This window comes from Podarcis pityusensis (genome assembly GCF_964106645.2).
Source record: "Podarcis pityusensis genome assembly, chromosome: 17".
NCBI classification, from domain to species: domain Eukaryota; kingdom Metazoa; phylum Chordata; class Lepidosauria; order Squamata; family Lacertidae; genus Podarcis; species Podarcis pityusensis.
Window position 1 is genome coordinate 41,917,999 of NC_138042.1, and position 13,752 is coordinate 41,931,750.

At 45.6% G+C, this 13,752-nt stretch overlaps 1 protein-coding gene across 3 annotated transcripts; it reads left to right on the forward strand.

The window, feature by feature from the left end:
• The first annotated feature begins 1,381 nt into the window (after positions 1-1,381).
• POPDC2 (popeye domain cAMP effector 2) lies at positions 1,382-11,314 on the forward strand. 3 transcript variants are annotated; one of them, XM_080987220.1, is made up of 4 exons: positions 1,382-2,223; positions 5,013-5,121; positions 9,141-9,656; positions 10,960-11,314. In XM_080987220.1, exons 1-3 carry the CDS (start codon positions 1,733-1,735, stop codon positions 9,621-9,623), a joined length of 1,083 nt encoding a protein of 360 aa, XP_080843346.1. In that variant the 5' UTR covers positions 1,382-1,732; the 3' UTR covers positions 9,624-9,656; positions 10,960-11,314. The 3 variants fall into 3 exon arrangements, with proteins under 3 accessions (XP_080843346.1, XP_080843345.1, XP_080843347.1); XM_080987219.1 differs by having other exon boundaries at positions 1,383-2,223; positions 9,141-9,660; XM_080987221.1 differs by having other exon boundaries at positions 1,384-2,223; positions 9,141-9,531.
• Positions 11,315-13,752: the final 2,438 nt, after the last annotated feature.

Genomic DNA, 13,752 nt, shown 5'->3' on the forward strand with positions numbered 1-13,752 from the left:
AAGTCTGAATACCATCTTAATCCTGGGTTCCTTGTTGTCTGATAGTTCTTTCCACTTCACATAAAATCATAAATGAAAATGCCTTATTGTAGGACGGCCAGCTTCTGTTTTCTTGGGGATCACTCTATTTTGAAAGAAAGGGAAAAGACTATATTTTAATCCATTTTTAATGGAATAATTTTCATCTCTTTCCGTTTCCCCCCTCCCTACCCAATGCAGTATTTACACATAAATCTGCTCAGAAAAACTACCAGTATATTGATAATGAAAGGTAAGGCTTGTCTGACATTGCTTTGTGATAGCAGCTCAGCTGTCTTCCTATCTCACTGAGAAAGACAGGGATACTTGTCCCCCTCAGACCCCCAGTACTCCAGAGCTTTTGAAACTTTTCACGTCGCTGATAGACTTTTTAGACGTGCTTCAGTTCGTGACACAGTAATTCAGTTTTCCTAGCAAAAGGGAGGTTAAAATAACCCATTTCCAGCCCCAGGAGGAGCGCCGGGAGCATTGACGTGACACAGCTACACACTAAAGCCGACACATTAAAATGTCATGACACAAATTTGGAAAGCTCTGCTGTGCTCTCTTTCTCTGCAGTCAGACCCAGCACAGCGTGGCTTTAAGATCGGTAGCATAATTTTAAAAGTGGAAAGTCCACTCCACTGCGTCTGTTGTGTCCTAGTGGCTGAAAAATAGGAATCAAAGCATTCCAGCACTGGAAGGAAGCAGTTCTGGGGAACGCCAAGCAAGAAATGAGACCGCAAAGGAGCTGTTCTTTTGACATATCACTGTTAAAGGTCAAGCAAACTTCCTTCGTTGACCACTCCAGTCTTCTGTCTGAATCATTTATAAAATTTGCAGCCTCGAAATATTGCAGCTTGTTTGACCAGACTCTGATCCACAGCTTCTGTCTAATTTTTAAAATCCCAGCTGTCACCACTTCCTATGGATACTGTGGTCTACAGCCAACACCCCCCCCTTCCTAAAATCCTACCTTATCTTGTTTTCTGTGGCTTGCAGTTCATGATAGAGGAAATTCCTCCCCCCGCCTTGTGATATGAGAGGGGATTTGTTCTGCCAAGCAAGCCCTGGGAACAGACTGAAAGCATCTACACAGACAATACTCTGTGTAATCTCGTTCTCTGGTTATGTTAAGTGGCCATCGCCTGGCTGGCCTCTCTTCGCCTCTCAGCCTCTGCTTCTTGGATTTCAATTCCAAACATGGTTATCTATTTGGGGTCACTCTTCTTTCCACGGCCGGGTGCTATACATTCCAAATTAAACACAAGTACCCTCTGCTGCTCCCTTCCCCGCCCCTTTTGCCCTGGCTGCTGCTCTTTCACTGGGTCTATTTTCATTTTCTCACACGGCCGGCAAGGGAGCAAGCCGCAGGCAACTCTTCCCAGCTCTTCTTCCAGGGAGTTCTCAAACTGAAAGGTGTCGCTTCCTTCCAGATTGAATTTCTGGTGCTTTTGCAAGTTGGTGCAGCTGATTGGTATGAGACTGGACTCCAGCAAACCACATTTGGTCTTCCACTTTGTGGGAAGGGGTTGCTGGGGGTGTTTGGTGCAAACACATTAATAATTTTGAAAATGTTCTGGGGACCCACAGGCTGAGAACGGCTGCTCTAAGACATAGCTACTGTTCAGCTCCAGTTCTAGGAACTGGTTTTACAAGTTCTTCAGTATAATTTTTCAAGACATATTGGTGCAGAGGTTAGGAGACAAGGAAAATGAGTACAAACAGCACCCTCTTGGATCGGATTGTTTTCTACCCAATTTTATGTGAGGGATGGAAGCAGTATATGGAAGGAGCGATCTATCACCTCGCTGGCTTCTTCCTCCTCCTGGGATTCATGGGAGGAAGTGGAACGGTTGGCTCCATCTTCATCTTTGGCTTCTTCACCGCTGGTTTCTTGTGCGCTGCGCTCTGGGGCTGGCTAGATGCTTGTGGACTGGACATCTTCATCTGGAACATGCTCTTAGTTCTGATCTGTCTGCTTCAGTTGGCTCACCTAGTTTACCAACTCCGTCAACACGCCTTCCCTGAAGAATTTGACATGCTCTACAAGCAACTGTGCCAGCCTCTGCAAGTGCCACCTCAGGTCTACAAAGAAATCGTCAAGTGTTGTGAGGAACAGGTTTTGCCACTAGCCAAAGACCAGAACTATGCTGTGGAGGGCAAGACCTCAATTGATCGTCTGTCATTCTTGTTGTCTGGCAGGTAGGCCTCACCTTCCCCTGACAATATTTTTTCTTGGCATTAGAAAACTGATCCAACTGGTGCTTTTGAAAAATAGATGGAGTGGCATGAAAAATAAACCAACCCATTCTCCGAGTTCTCACATAGGTGGTAAAACCTGTGTCTTGGCTGTATCACTTTACTCTGCATTTGAGGACTCAACTCATGTGATGGAATACCCCCTTCTTGTCATTTTATCCAAAAAGACCTTGTATGCCATTGAGAAGACTAGGTTAGAACTTTCCTCTCTGGCATCTAGTTTTCTTTATGGAGGGCTCCTTTGGTGTGTATGTATGAAGAAGCATTCCATCCCATACCCTCCAACATTTATCCAATGAAAATAGGGACGTCCTATTCCAAAGTAATAATAATATTATTATTGATACCCTGCTCATCTGACTGGGTTGCCCCAGGCACTCTGGGCAGCTTCCAACATATATAAAATCACAGTAAAAAAGTAAACATTAAAAAACTTCCCTATGCAGGCCTGCCTTCAGATGTCTTCTAAAGGTTGTATAGTTACTTATCTCCTTGGCTCGGGGGTCACATAACTCTATATTTTCCAACATTTCTCCGATGGAAATAGGGACATTCTAAGGAAAACCGGGACATTCCGGCATCAAATCAGAAACCGGGATGTCTTCTGTAAATCCAAGACTGTCCCTGGAAAATAGGAGCACTTGGAGGGTCTGAAGTCCCAGCTTGTCTGCTGAAGTTGTCCAGCCCAGCTTTACCTTCTTACAGATTTAGGCTTTTTTTTTTTACCTTCTAAACATGGCTATCCATGGGAAAAGGGGAAGGAGGGTGAGGGCTTAAGGATCCCACCGACAATGCTTTTCTGTTGCAAATGGTCTCCTCCTGAGGATGCTTTGCAGGACTGTTGAGCTAAAGTTGCACATGGCCCACAGTCGTGTAATTTGGCCCTCAGCATTTAGGGAGACAGGTGTACTGTAAAATTAAGGTCTTGGCTCCTTGCAAGTGAATCCTTGTTTTCAGGTAAGGTTACCTGACAAAGCAGATAAAGCACCTGGCAAACAACAAGGATGCTTCAGCTTCTCAAAGGGTTACAAAAAAATACAAGCTTTAAATGTGGCAGCTGAAGGTTGGTTCAGGGTTTGTTTGTATGATGGGGAACAGTTACCGTAATTGGGTTGTATCTATTCCATTCTTTTCTGTCATAAGTTGGTTAAGTCTGAAGGGTTCCACACTCAAGGGATCTGGAATTTTACATTAAAAAAGAAAAATATTTCTACCGTGGGCCAGGTTTTACCTAGTTTGCTTGATTTGTTGGCTTGTTTTAGTTTATGCCGTGATGCAGAATTTGGAGACTGTTTTGTCACAACCTGGAGGAATTAGGTTTGGGGCACATAAAATGTAAGGGAAAGGAGATGGCTGCACAAAGGGTGGGAAGGGGATTTACAATCTGTATTGGCCACTGAGCTATAGTTCCCTTCTCTTCCTGCTTGCGTGTTCCATCAAAAGCCCCCAACAACAGAAAAACAAAACAGAGACATGTTTCCTGGTATAGAGCCTGAAACTTCCTTAGATAATCAGAAATGAAGAGTCGGTGGCCAGTTTTTGCACCAAAGACCATACTGTCCCATCAGGGGGGAAAGGCGGTGTATAAATATAGAATACAGTGGTACCTCGGGTTACAGATGCTTCAGGTTAAAGACTCCACTAACCCAGAAATATTATCTCGGGTTAAGAACTTTGCTTCAGGATGAGAACAGAAATTGTGGGTAGCAGGAGACCCCATTAGCTAAAGTGGTACCTGAGGTTAAGAACAGTTTCAGGTTAAGAACGGACCTCTGGAACGAATTAAGTTCTTAACCCGAGGTACCACTGTAATATAGAATAATAATTGCCATTATCACACAGTTCTCAATGCAGCCTTTAATCTTGTAAAATGTCATATGCATAGATGATACTGTATTAAATGATGATGATGATGATGATGCAATTGCCTAAGCGGAACTTGAGCTACTCTGCCTGTTCCCTGATGCAAATTATCCACAATTGGTGCTATCGCTGTCTATCCTGTGCTGTACACATGTGCTGCTTATAATAAGCATGTATCCTGCCTTCCTGGGGTTGTTTTGGCCTTTTCTTTTTGGGTTTTATGCAGAAATTTCGGTTCCTACCTTTATCAAGTGATATTTTGCTGCGCAACTCATGTCGAAAACCATTCACTCCATTTGGAGTGGTTCTTTTGAAGCTCTTTCCCATCTCTTTCTGCTTTTACAACCCTGAGAGACATGTTGGGGTCCCCTCACCCCACCCACCCACTCCGGAGCTATTTAAGACGTGTGTGCTCTCTGGGAAGGCATGAGAGAAAATCAGGCCTGGAACCAAATGCCTACCAGCTCCTGAAGTTGGCCCGCTAATATTTTGTACCAGGACGTCCAAATTTCCATCGGAGAAATGTTGGAGGGTATGCATTTGTTAGGATAGGTTAATATTTTATATTATAAAGTGCCTTGACTGCCTTAATGCAAAGGTGGGATGTGAATGCAATAATACATATTTTTAAAAAAATGTTTGCACAACTGCATGAGGACCACTTACCTGTTCCCACATATACCTGCCAGACCATTTTCCCTGTGCCCCTACTGTCAGATGCGAGGTCAGTGGCGTAAGAGTAATTTCTGTGGAGATCCACCTTGGGGTGGGGGCAGGTATTATAATGCACTGTATAACCTTTGGGAAGAATTTTTTTAAAAATAATCTGCTTTAAAATATGTCTTTTTCCTCCCCCCTGCCCCAATTAGGGTTAGAGTAAGCCAGGACGGACAATTTCTGCATTATGTCTTCCCATATCAATTCCTGGATTCCCCGGAGTGGGAATCACTGCCCCCTTCGGAAGAGGGAACATTTCAGGTAACCTCACAGAACACAATTGCATCTTTGGGGGTTTTTGAGATTGTGTGTTGTGTGTGTGGTGTTTTTTGTCTGTTTACTTTCTGGGTCAGAATCATATCACAACAAGAACAACAACTTATTTATGTGCCACCCATCTGACTGGGTTCCCCCAGTCACTCTGGGCAACTTCCAACAAATTACAACACAGTGAGACATCAAACATTAAAAACTTCCCTATACTGGGCTGCCTTCAGATGTCTTCTAGAAGTCAGATACAGTCAAACCTCGGTTGTCAAACGTAATCCATCCTGAAAGCCCATTCCAGGCTTCCAAAACATTCCGACAACTGAATTACGGCTTTTGATTGGTTGCAAGATCTTCCTGCACTCAGCAGAAGCCACATTGGGTGTTCAGCTTCCAAGAAATGTTTGAAAACCGGAGCATTTACTTCCAGGTTTTTGGCATTTGGGAGCTGAATCGTTCGAAAACGGACCCGTTCGGGAGCCAAGGTTTGACTGTACAGTCATACCTCGGGTTGAATGCGTTCGAGTTGTGGCAACCCGGAAGTAACGGAGCGCGTTACTTCTGGGTTTCGCCTCTTGTGCATGCGCAGATGCTCAAAATGACGTCACGCGCATGCGCAGAAGCACCAAAACATGACCCGCGCACGCGCAGATGTGTGGACACGGGTTACGTTTGCTTCTAGATGCGAACGGGGCTCCGGAACGAATCCCGTTCACATCTAGAGGTACCACTGTAGTTGTTTATTTCCTTGACATCTGATGGGAGGGTGTGGTAGAGGCTGGGGTACAAAGAACTGCTCTAGTCATTCCATGCACTCAATAAATCTTTGGGCTTATGTTTCTGAGTAATCCTACCTCTACCCCACTGATGCCACATAGCAAGCTGCATACAAATCATACCTCGGAAGTCGAACAGAATCCGTTCCGGAAATCCGTTCGACTTCCAAAATGTTTGGAAACCGAAGCGCGGCTTCTGATTAGCTGCAGGAAGCTCCTTCAGCCAATCGGAAGCCGCCGAAGCCCCGTCAGACATTCAGCTTCCAAAAGAACATTCAAAAACCGGAATATTCGCTTCTGGTTTTCGATCTTTCGGGAGCTGGAACGTTCGCCTCCCAATGCGTTCAGGAGCCGAGGTACAACTGTACTTTGAAAGCGAGGAGACTTTCAAAAGCAGTGTCTGTGGTGATCTATGGAGATCTGCCGTTAAACAAAAGAAAGGTGAAAATCCAAACTGGGGATGCTTAAAATAGCTGTTTGGATCTCCAAAGCAACTGGATCCCCAAAGCCCAAGGGTTGGGATTCAAAGCTGAGGTCTCCTGGGTGCAGCTTGCCTTTAAATTCTCTTGAGACCAGCTGTAGACGTTTGAAATGGCCATGACATTCCAGAGGAAAGCGGACTTTGGGGTTAACGTCTTCATTATTATGGGACATCCATGTCACAGTATTTTTAACACTGGACAACTCCAGACGCCATAAGATTGCTCTATCAAAAAATTCTTTTAAAACACTCAGTAAGCCCTCCCCAAATCGCCCAAGTACAATTCCTGCACAATGTTTGGAATGAATGGTGCTTCCCTGGGTCTGAGGTCCTTTTAAGAATTCAGAGTCAGGATCCGTGACACGGTAAGAGTTTTGTCGTCTGGGCTGATAAATGGACTGTTCCCTATACTCAGTGGGACGGTGATGGCCTGCAGGGAACTTTAAAATAGAACGCACGGTGACAGGCTGTGGAAAAATCTCAAATATCCATTCCTGTATGGAGTGCCCAGCAGCTGCCTCTGAGGCGAACGTCTTCATGGAATAGCTGTGCTACAAAAGTGAAGGGGGGATGTAGATAAGATATGGGACAGAGATTTAGGAAGAAAGGAGGTGGCAAATTTGGGCCCTTTCCAGGATGCTTCAAGTCTTAGCTGTCTGTGAATGCATAGGCTGCAATGTTCTTTGATGCTTGCCATTTTCCAAATTCATGGGCTGAACATCGCAGACATCATACCGTACTTCTTTTGTACGTTCTGTACTGTTTTGTTGCTGCCTAAACTAAAAATGTGACATACATTATATTTCCTCAATTTTCTTTTTCTTTTTCTTTTTTAAACCAAAAATGTCACATCTCTAATTTTGCCCTGAAGCTCGTAAACTGGCTGAAATTTCCTTGAAGCATCAGATTATTTTTAAAGCCTGAGGCTGTATCAAGGAAACAAGCACAGCAGCGTTCCTCTTGCTTCCCTTAGAAGCCAATCCTTTTCCCCTATTAGGTTTGACTGCGTTTCTTGTAGAAAACAGCAAAAATTGATTTTTATTTCATTGGAATAACATTATGACTTCACTATAAGCTGACCAAGTTTTCTAATGGGCTGGAAAATGCTGCCTGGAAAATGGGTTTCTCATCCCCTGCAGTCTTTCAGAGCTCCCTTAGGAAAGCGATCCTATTCTGGCTCCCCTCAGTGAGGAGGCTGAAGCAACTGCTTGCTTGGCAGCAGCATTAAATATCAGACTCAAGGACATGGCGTGTCGCCTCTCCATGTTCTACTTCCCAAGCCACCATTCCTTGGGTCTTGGCCAAGGAGATTCCTGGACCCAGGGAGGCCTCCAGGAGAACGTGGCTGAGCTCTTCCATCTTGCCCGTGCCAACGTCTCATTTACCCACTCCAGTGAATGAAATCCTGTGTACATTTCAAAAGTCTGGGGAAACACACATCTTTTCTCTCTTGCCAGAGTTTTACATTTCCCCAAACCTGTAAAAACAAAAGAAGCAGCTCTCATTTAAATGATTTCAGATAAAATACAGGAACGGTGTTGGGTGTCAGAGAGAATTGGCACCATACGGTGGTTTGTGATATTTGCTTTATTTACATCTGTGCAAGCATAACGCACACAGTGGAGGCAAATGTTATTCATTACATTTATCGGAGGCCTCCTCACCAAACTTCTCTTGGCAATAAACAAATTAAACAACCTATCATTGCAAATCTAAGAAAACGTCTAACAAAAATCCTAAAAACTGTAAGAAATTATGTCCGAGCAGAGTTTGTACATACAGTTCAGCCACATATTATTAAGCTGTGGTTGACACTTGTATGTATGAACTCTGCTAGAACATATGATTATGGATTTTAGGATTTGTTGTGTAGCTATTTGCAGAGCGGCAGAGAGCATCTTTGTGATGTCAAAACACCTCCTAAAATCACGGTGAGATTCAGAGATTAAAATGTTAATGTCCACTATTTCATAATTTTAAGTAATTTTTGAAGACTCTGAAAAGAAAAAGAACTTCACCTGGCACCAAAAATACATTATGGTTGATGACAGGTAAGCCTCTTTGAGAAGAACATTCCACAGTAGTCTGCATTTGTGTGTCACTGTTAAAAAGGTCCTCTTCTGTGTCAACATCTCCCATATATCTGATTGTGAGGATACTTGAAGGAGAGCCTCAGCTGATAATCATGGGGCACAGGTAGATACATCTGAGAAGAGGTTATCTTTCAGGTACTAAGGCGTTTTATAGTAAAAAACACTCCTACAGTACAGTACAAACTTTTCTAGGCATATTTATTGTAAAATCTCCTTTCCAAAAACATTTGAATTCAAAAGCAATATAAACACCCTCTCATTAATCTGGAGCCCTCATACATTTTTTGCACTGGGGGGTGTTACATACTGAAGTTCTCACCCTGGGCCAGCAGGGGGATACTGTAGATAGTTTTCACTCAGGTCCACATATGCAAATAAGGGATTGAAAGTGACGTTCAGTGATTGGATAGTTACAGAAAGTGGTTACAGTTGCGTTGTAGTGGAGCTCTATATAAGCAGGCTGGCTGAACCCTTCAGCTCCGTTCTGTTTTGGCCTGTGAATAAACAAGAGCTGTTTGAAGAATTGCTGTGTCGTCTGATATGTTCGCCCACAACTTAACAGGGACAGTATTGCAGCAGAAGTTCGGACAGCGTGGGGACTTTTTTTTACACTCGATAAAAAGGTCTGATGTAGCCACCTCTCCTCTCTCCTTCCCTCTGCAGGTAACGCTGACAGCAGAGACTGACTGTAGCTTCATCACTTGGCAAAGGAAGGATCTCTACTTGCTCCTGGCCAAAGAGCGCTATATTGCCCGCCTCTTCTCAGTCCTCCTTGGCTTTGACATCTCAGAGAAACTGTATGCCCTGAATGAGAAGCTTTTTGCTAAATTCGGCTTGCGGTTTGACATCCGCCTTCCCAGCCTCTACCACGTCCTGGGACCTGCCTCTTCTGACATGGAGCTGGAGAAAGAACCAGAGGAAAGCGAGGGTCCAGCAGCACCCTCGGGCCTTTTGCCCACCTTTGTCCAGACAGCTCCTGCGGCCCCTTGCACTGTGTCTCCTCCTGCCCCTCCTGCCCATCTCAGGAGACCTCGGCCTGACAGTGACCTGTCTGGTGAGGATTCTACCAGTCTTGTATTGGAAGATTTTGCTGAGTTGACAGGGTCCTTTATGGACTATTTGAGCGAAGGGGAATATATGAAGTGAGGGCACTTCTAACATGGGCACACATCACCCTGTGTAAGTAAGTACTCTTTGTGACGTTAGGAAGAAACACAACTGTGTGTGCTGGGAGGTGGTGTTTGATGTGTCCAGCATGCTGTGCACACCATTGTGCTGGTTTTCCTTGCAGGATGTGAAGGACGCACATCTAGACTCCCAAAGGCTAGTCTGAGTCCTCCTTACAGCATGAAGTAGTGTCAGGCTTTGGGGAATTGGCTTCCTCCCCCATGGCAGTAACAAAAGATCAAACGAAAGGAGCATCTTACCAGTTAGAATCTTTAATAATCACAGTGAGAGAACAAAGAGCGCGTCTCCTAGAAATGGTGGTGCTCCCAATTAAGGGTAACTCCTCCCCCTTCGTCCCTATTAATCTACGCCACTCCTACGTCTTGTAACCTGAGCTTGTCACTTCTGCGTTTTCAGTTCTAACACTTTCTGAGCTCTCCATGTCCTTGGAGAAGGGGGGTGAATGCTGTCCAGAAACTGTGAATCTGTTAACTCTCTCTCTTCTAATGTTTCTTCTGCTAGCTGTTCCCCATCCAGTACTTCCCAGCTTCTGCCTTCTGAACTGTGCCCCTCTGCAAACCACTATTCCAAATCTATACTGTCCTCCTGCTCTTGGGAAGATACAGGGGGAGGGGGAGGCTCCCACCATTCCTTCTCAGTGCAGCCCTCCTCAGCACTGTCCCTGGCAAGTGGCCCCGATCCAAGCAGCTTCAAATGTGAGGTTTGAGCCTCAGGCCTGCCTGGATGTTATACCTGCTAGATATGTAGGTTCAGCATAAGCTTTCAAAGCCAGTTCAAGAAGTTGCAAATTAGGACCTGACAAAGTGTTGTTATTTATGGACCTTAAGGTCCTCCGCGGGGCAGACCAGGAGAGGCGGTCCCGTAGGTACGAGGGTCCTAGTTTTGAAACGTTTGAAAACCGAAGACTCAACAGCTGACAGCTAGGCCTCCGGATCTTGCACATAGTGGAAGCCACGTGGCATGTTCGACTTCTGAGGCTTGTTCAAAAACCGAAGAATTTACTTCTGTGTTTACAGCATTCATAAACCAAAATGTTTGTCAACAGAGACGTTCAAAAACCGAGGTACCACTGTATCTCCTTGATGGTTCTCCCAGGCAATTTCCTGAGCACAGGTTTGGCTCAATCCAGCATCTGGCAGCCCATTTCAATACTCCAAGCACTGATTAAACACCAACATTTACTAGATCCACAAATTATGGGTGCATTGCACCCATAAACTCTGGAACCCACAAACGCATAACAATGTGGATAAAAAGTTCTAACGAGAATGACAATATGCTTTTTGTCCTGCAGCTTCTGGAAGCCTCCTGAGGAGTAATCGCCAGGCCTCTGCAGAAAGACGAGCCCCTCTGGCTCCTACGCAGACCCCAGAACTCTAGAGAAAGAGTTTGGACTCTCAAAGACGTCACCATATGGTCACTCATGGCTGATCATAATGGTGCTCATTACTTGTGTGTCGACACGTGGATTGCACCAGCACCAGCATGGCGCACTTGGAAGTGCATGCATGAGACTGAAGTGTGATGTTGGAACACTTCCCACAGATTGTTGAGCTGCAGTGGCACCGGGCTCTTTCGGATTGTCTGTATTCTTGAGCACTTGCCGTATGGTTCTGCTGTGAGGTGCATTAAACGTCTTGGAAATGGTATCTATAGCTAATGAATGGAATTTGCTCTCTGTTGAGGGGCTGTTGAGTAGTCTTCTATTGCAAAACATGGTGGGAGGGAATTACAGTGGCACCTTGGGTTAAGAACTTAATTCGTTCTCAAGGTCCGTTTTTAACCTGAAACTGTTCTTAACCTGAAGCACCACTTTAGCTAATGGGGCCTCCTGCTGTCGCTGCGCCGCCGGAGCACGATTTCTGTTCTCATCCTGAAGCAAAGTTCTTAACCCGAGGTACTATTTCTGGCTTAGCGGAGTTTGTAAGCTGAAGCATCTGTAACCTGAAGCATCTGTAACCCGAGGTACCACTGTATGTATATCCTTTTAAATGAGTTTGTGGAAGGGAGGTTATTGGTTCATTTTGGTTTTTCTTTTATTATGTATTTTGTGTTTTCATTTTGCAGTTTTAATGTTGTGAACTGCCCAGTGATCTTCAGAGGAAGGACAGTATGCATTAATAAATAACAACAACAGTAATAATAGCAGTAGTCATAGCAATGATAATAGACAGCGTAGGGCTGAGTGGTATTGCTTCGCTTCAGACCCTGTTTCTTACAACACAGAGAATAGCCAGAATACAGTGGTACCTCGGGTTACAGACGCTTCAGGTTACATATGCTTCAGGTTACAGACTCCGCTAACCCAGAAATAGTGCTTCAGGTTAAGAACTTTGCTTCAGGATGAGAACAGAAACCGTGCTCCGGCGGCGCAGCGACAGCAGGAGGCCCCATTAGCTAAAGTGGTGCTTCAGGTTAAGAAGTTTCAGGTTAAGAACGGACCTCCAGAACGAATTAAGTTCTTAACCCGAGGTACTATTTCTGGGTTAGCGGAGTCTGTAACCTGAAGCGTCTGTAACCTGAAGCGTTTGTAACCCGAGGTACCACTGCATCCTTTTCTTCTGGCTGACGAAGGCTAAACGCTGCCTAGCTGGAACTAAAATTTAAGAGGGGATGGGTGGAAGGAGGAAGTCATAACCTACGCATATGACTGACCTTTCTTGCAGTAGAGTGACTTTTACCTCAACTGGGGGTACAAACAGAGGCGGAGCTAGCTGCTCCGGCACCCATGCTGTGCACTGGGGGGGGGGCAGGGTTAGCTACTCACGAGGAGTGCTGCCTGCGGCGAGCAGTGAGTGTCCCAGGGGGGCAGGGCGGCGATGTCACCCCCCCGGTCAGGGATGACACCCAGGGTGGGCCGCACACACCACCCACCCCTTCCTCCGCCAGTGGGTACAAACTGGTAGTTTGGGAACTGATGGCTCTGTAAACAGGGTGCAGGAAAACAGAATGTAGATGTGAGCCAAAGGGCGACTCCAGGGCAACTCAAGAACATTGAGGGAAACTGATAGGATAACGTTTGAATCGGAGAGTTAAGCTGCTCTCTAGATGCTGCATCCGGAAACAAGATCTGACATGGCCAAAGGCCAGGGATGTGGGCAGTTATAAGCAGAAGAACTGCTCAACTGGATCAGGCCAAAGGCACATTTAGTCCAACATCCTGTTCTCATGGTGGCCAATCAGATGCTTCTATGAGACAGGAAGCTCACAAGCAAGACCTGGGAACCCCCACGTGGGATTCCCAGTAAATGATATTCAGGAGCCTGCTGGCTCCAACACTGGAAGCAGAACATAGTCATCATGCCAGCAGCCACGGATAGTTCCATCCTGCATGGATTTGCCTACTCCTCTTTTAAAGCCATCCACGGTGGTAGCCACTATTGCATCTTGTGGGAGCAAATTTACTACGCACTGTGTAAATAAGGATTTTATTTTGTCCAACCTCCAGCTTCACTGGACGGGGCCAAGTCCTAATGTTATGAGAAAGAGAGAACCTCTCTCTATCCACGTTCCCCACACCATGCACAGGTGGCACTGTGGTCTAAACCACAGAGCCTCTTGGGCTTGCCGATCAGAAGGTCAGCGGTTCAAATCCCCGCGACAGGGTGAGTTCCCATTGCTTTATCCTAGCTCCTGCCAACCTAGCAGTTCGAAAGCAGCCCAGTGTAAGCAGATAAATAGGTACCGCTCCGGCGGGAAGGTAAACGGCATTTCTGTGCGCTCTGGCTTCTGTCACAGTGTCCTGTTGCGCCAAAAGTGGTTTAGTCATGCTGGCCGCATGACCCGGAAAGCTGTCTGTGGACAAATGCCAGCTCCCTCGGCCTGAAAGCGAGATGAGCACCGCAATCTCATAGTCACCTTTGACTGGATTTTCCAGGGGTCCTTTACCTTTTACCTTACCTTGCATCATGTCCTGCTTTACATTTTCTCCAAATTAAAAAGGCCCCCAAATTGCCATCTTTCCTCGTAGGGGACTTGCTCCAGCCCCTCAATCATTTTGGTTGCCCTTGTTTGAACCTTTTCCAGCTCTGTATCCTTTTTCCGGCAAGACAACCAGAACGAGACACAGTATTCCAGGTGCAATTGC

What these genes read in the sequence shown, in the direction of transcription:
- POPDC2 (XM_080987220.1), top strand. Translation starts at nt 1,733, where the DNA reads ATGAGTACAAACAGCACCCTCTTGGATCGGATTGTTTTCTACCCAATT. An exon ending in TCATTCTTGTTGTCTGGCAG is followed by an intron (nt 2,224 to 5,012) that starts GTAGGCCTCACC and finishes TGCCCCAATTAG; the next exon opens with GGTTAGAGTAAGCCAGGACG. An exon ending in CGGAAGAGGGAACATTTCAG is followed by an intron (nt 5,122 to 9,140) that starts GTAACCTCACAG and finishes TTCCCTCTGCAG; the next exon opens with GTAACGCTGACAGCAGAGAC.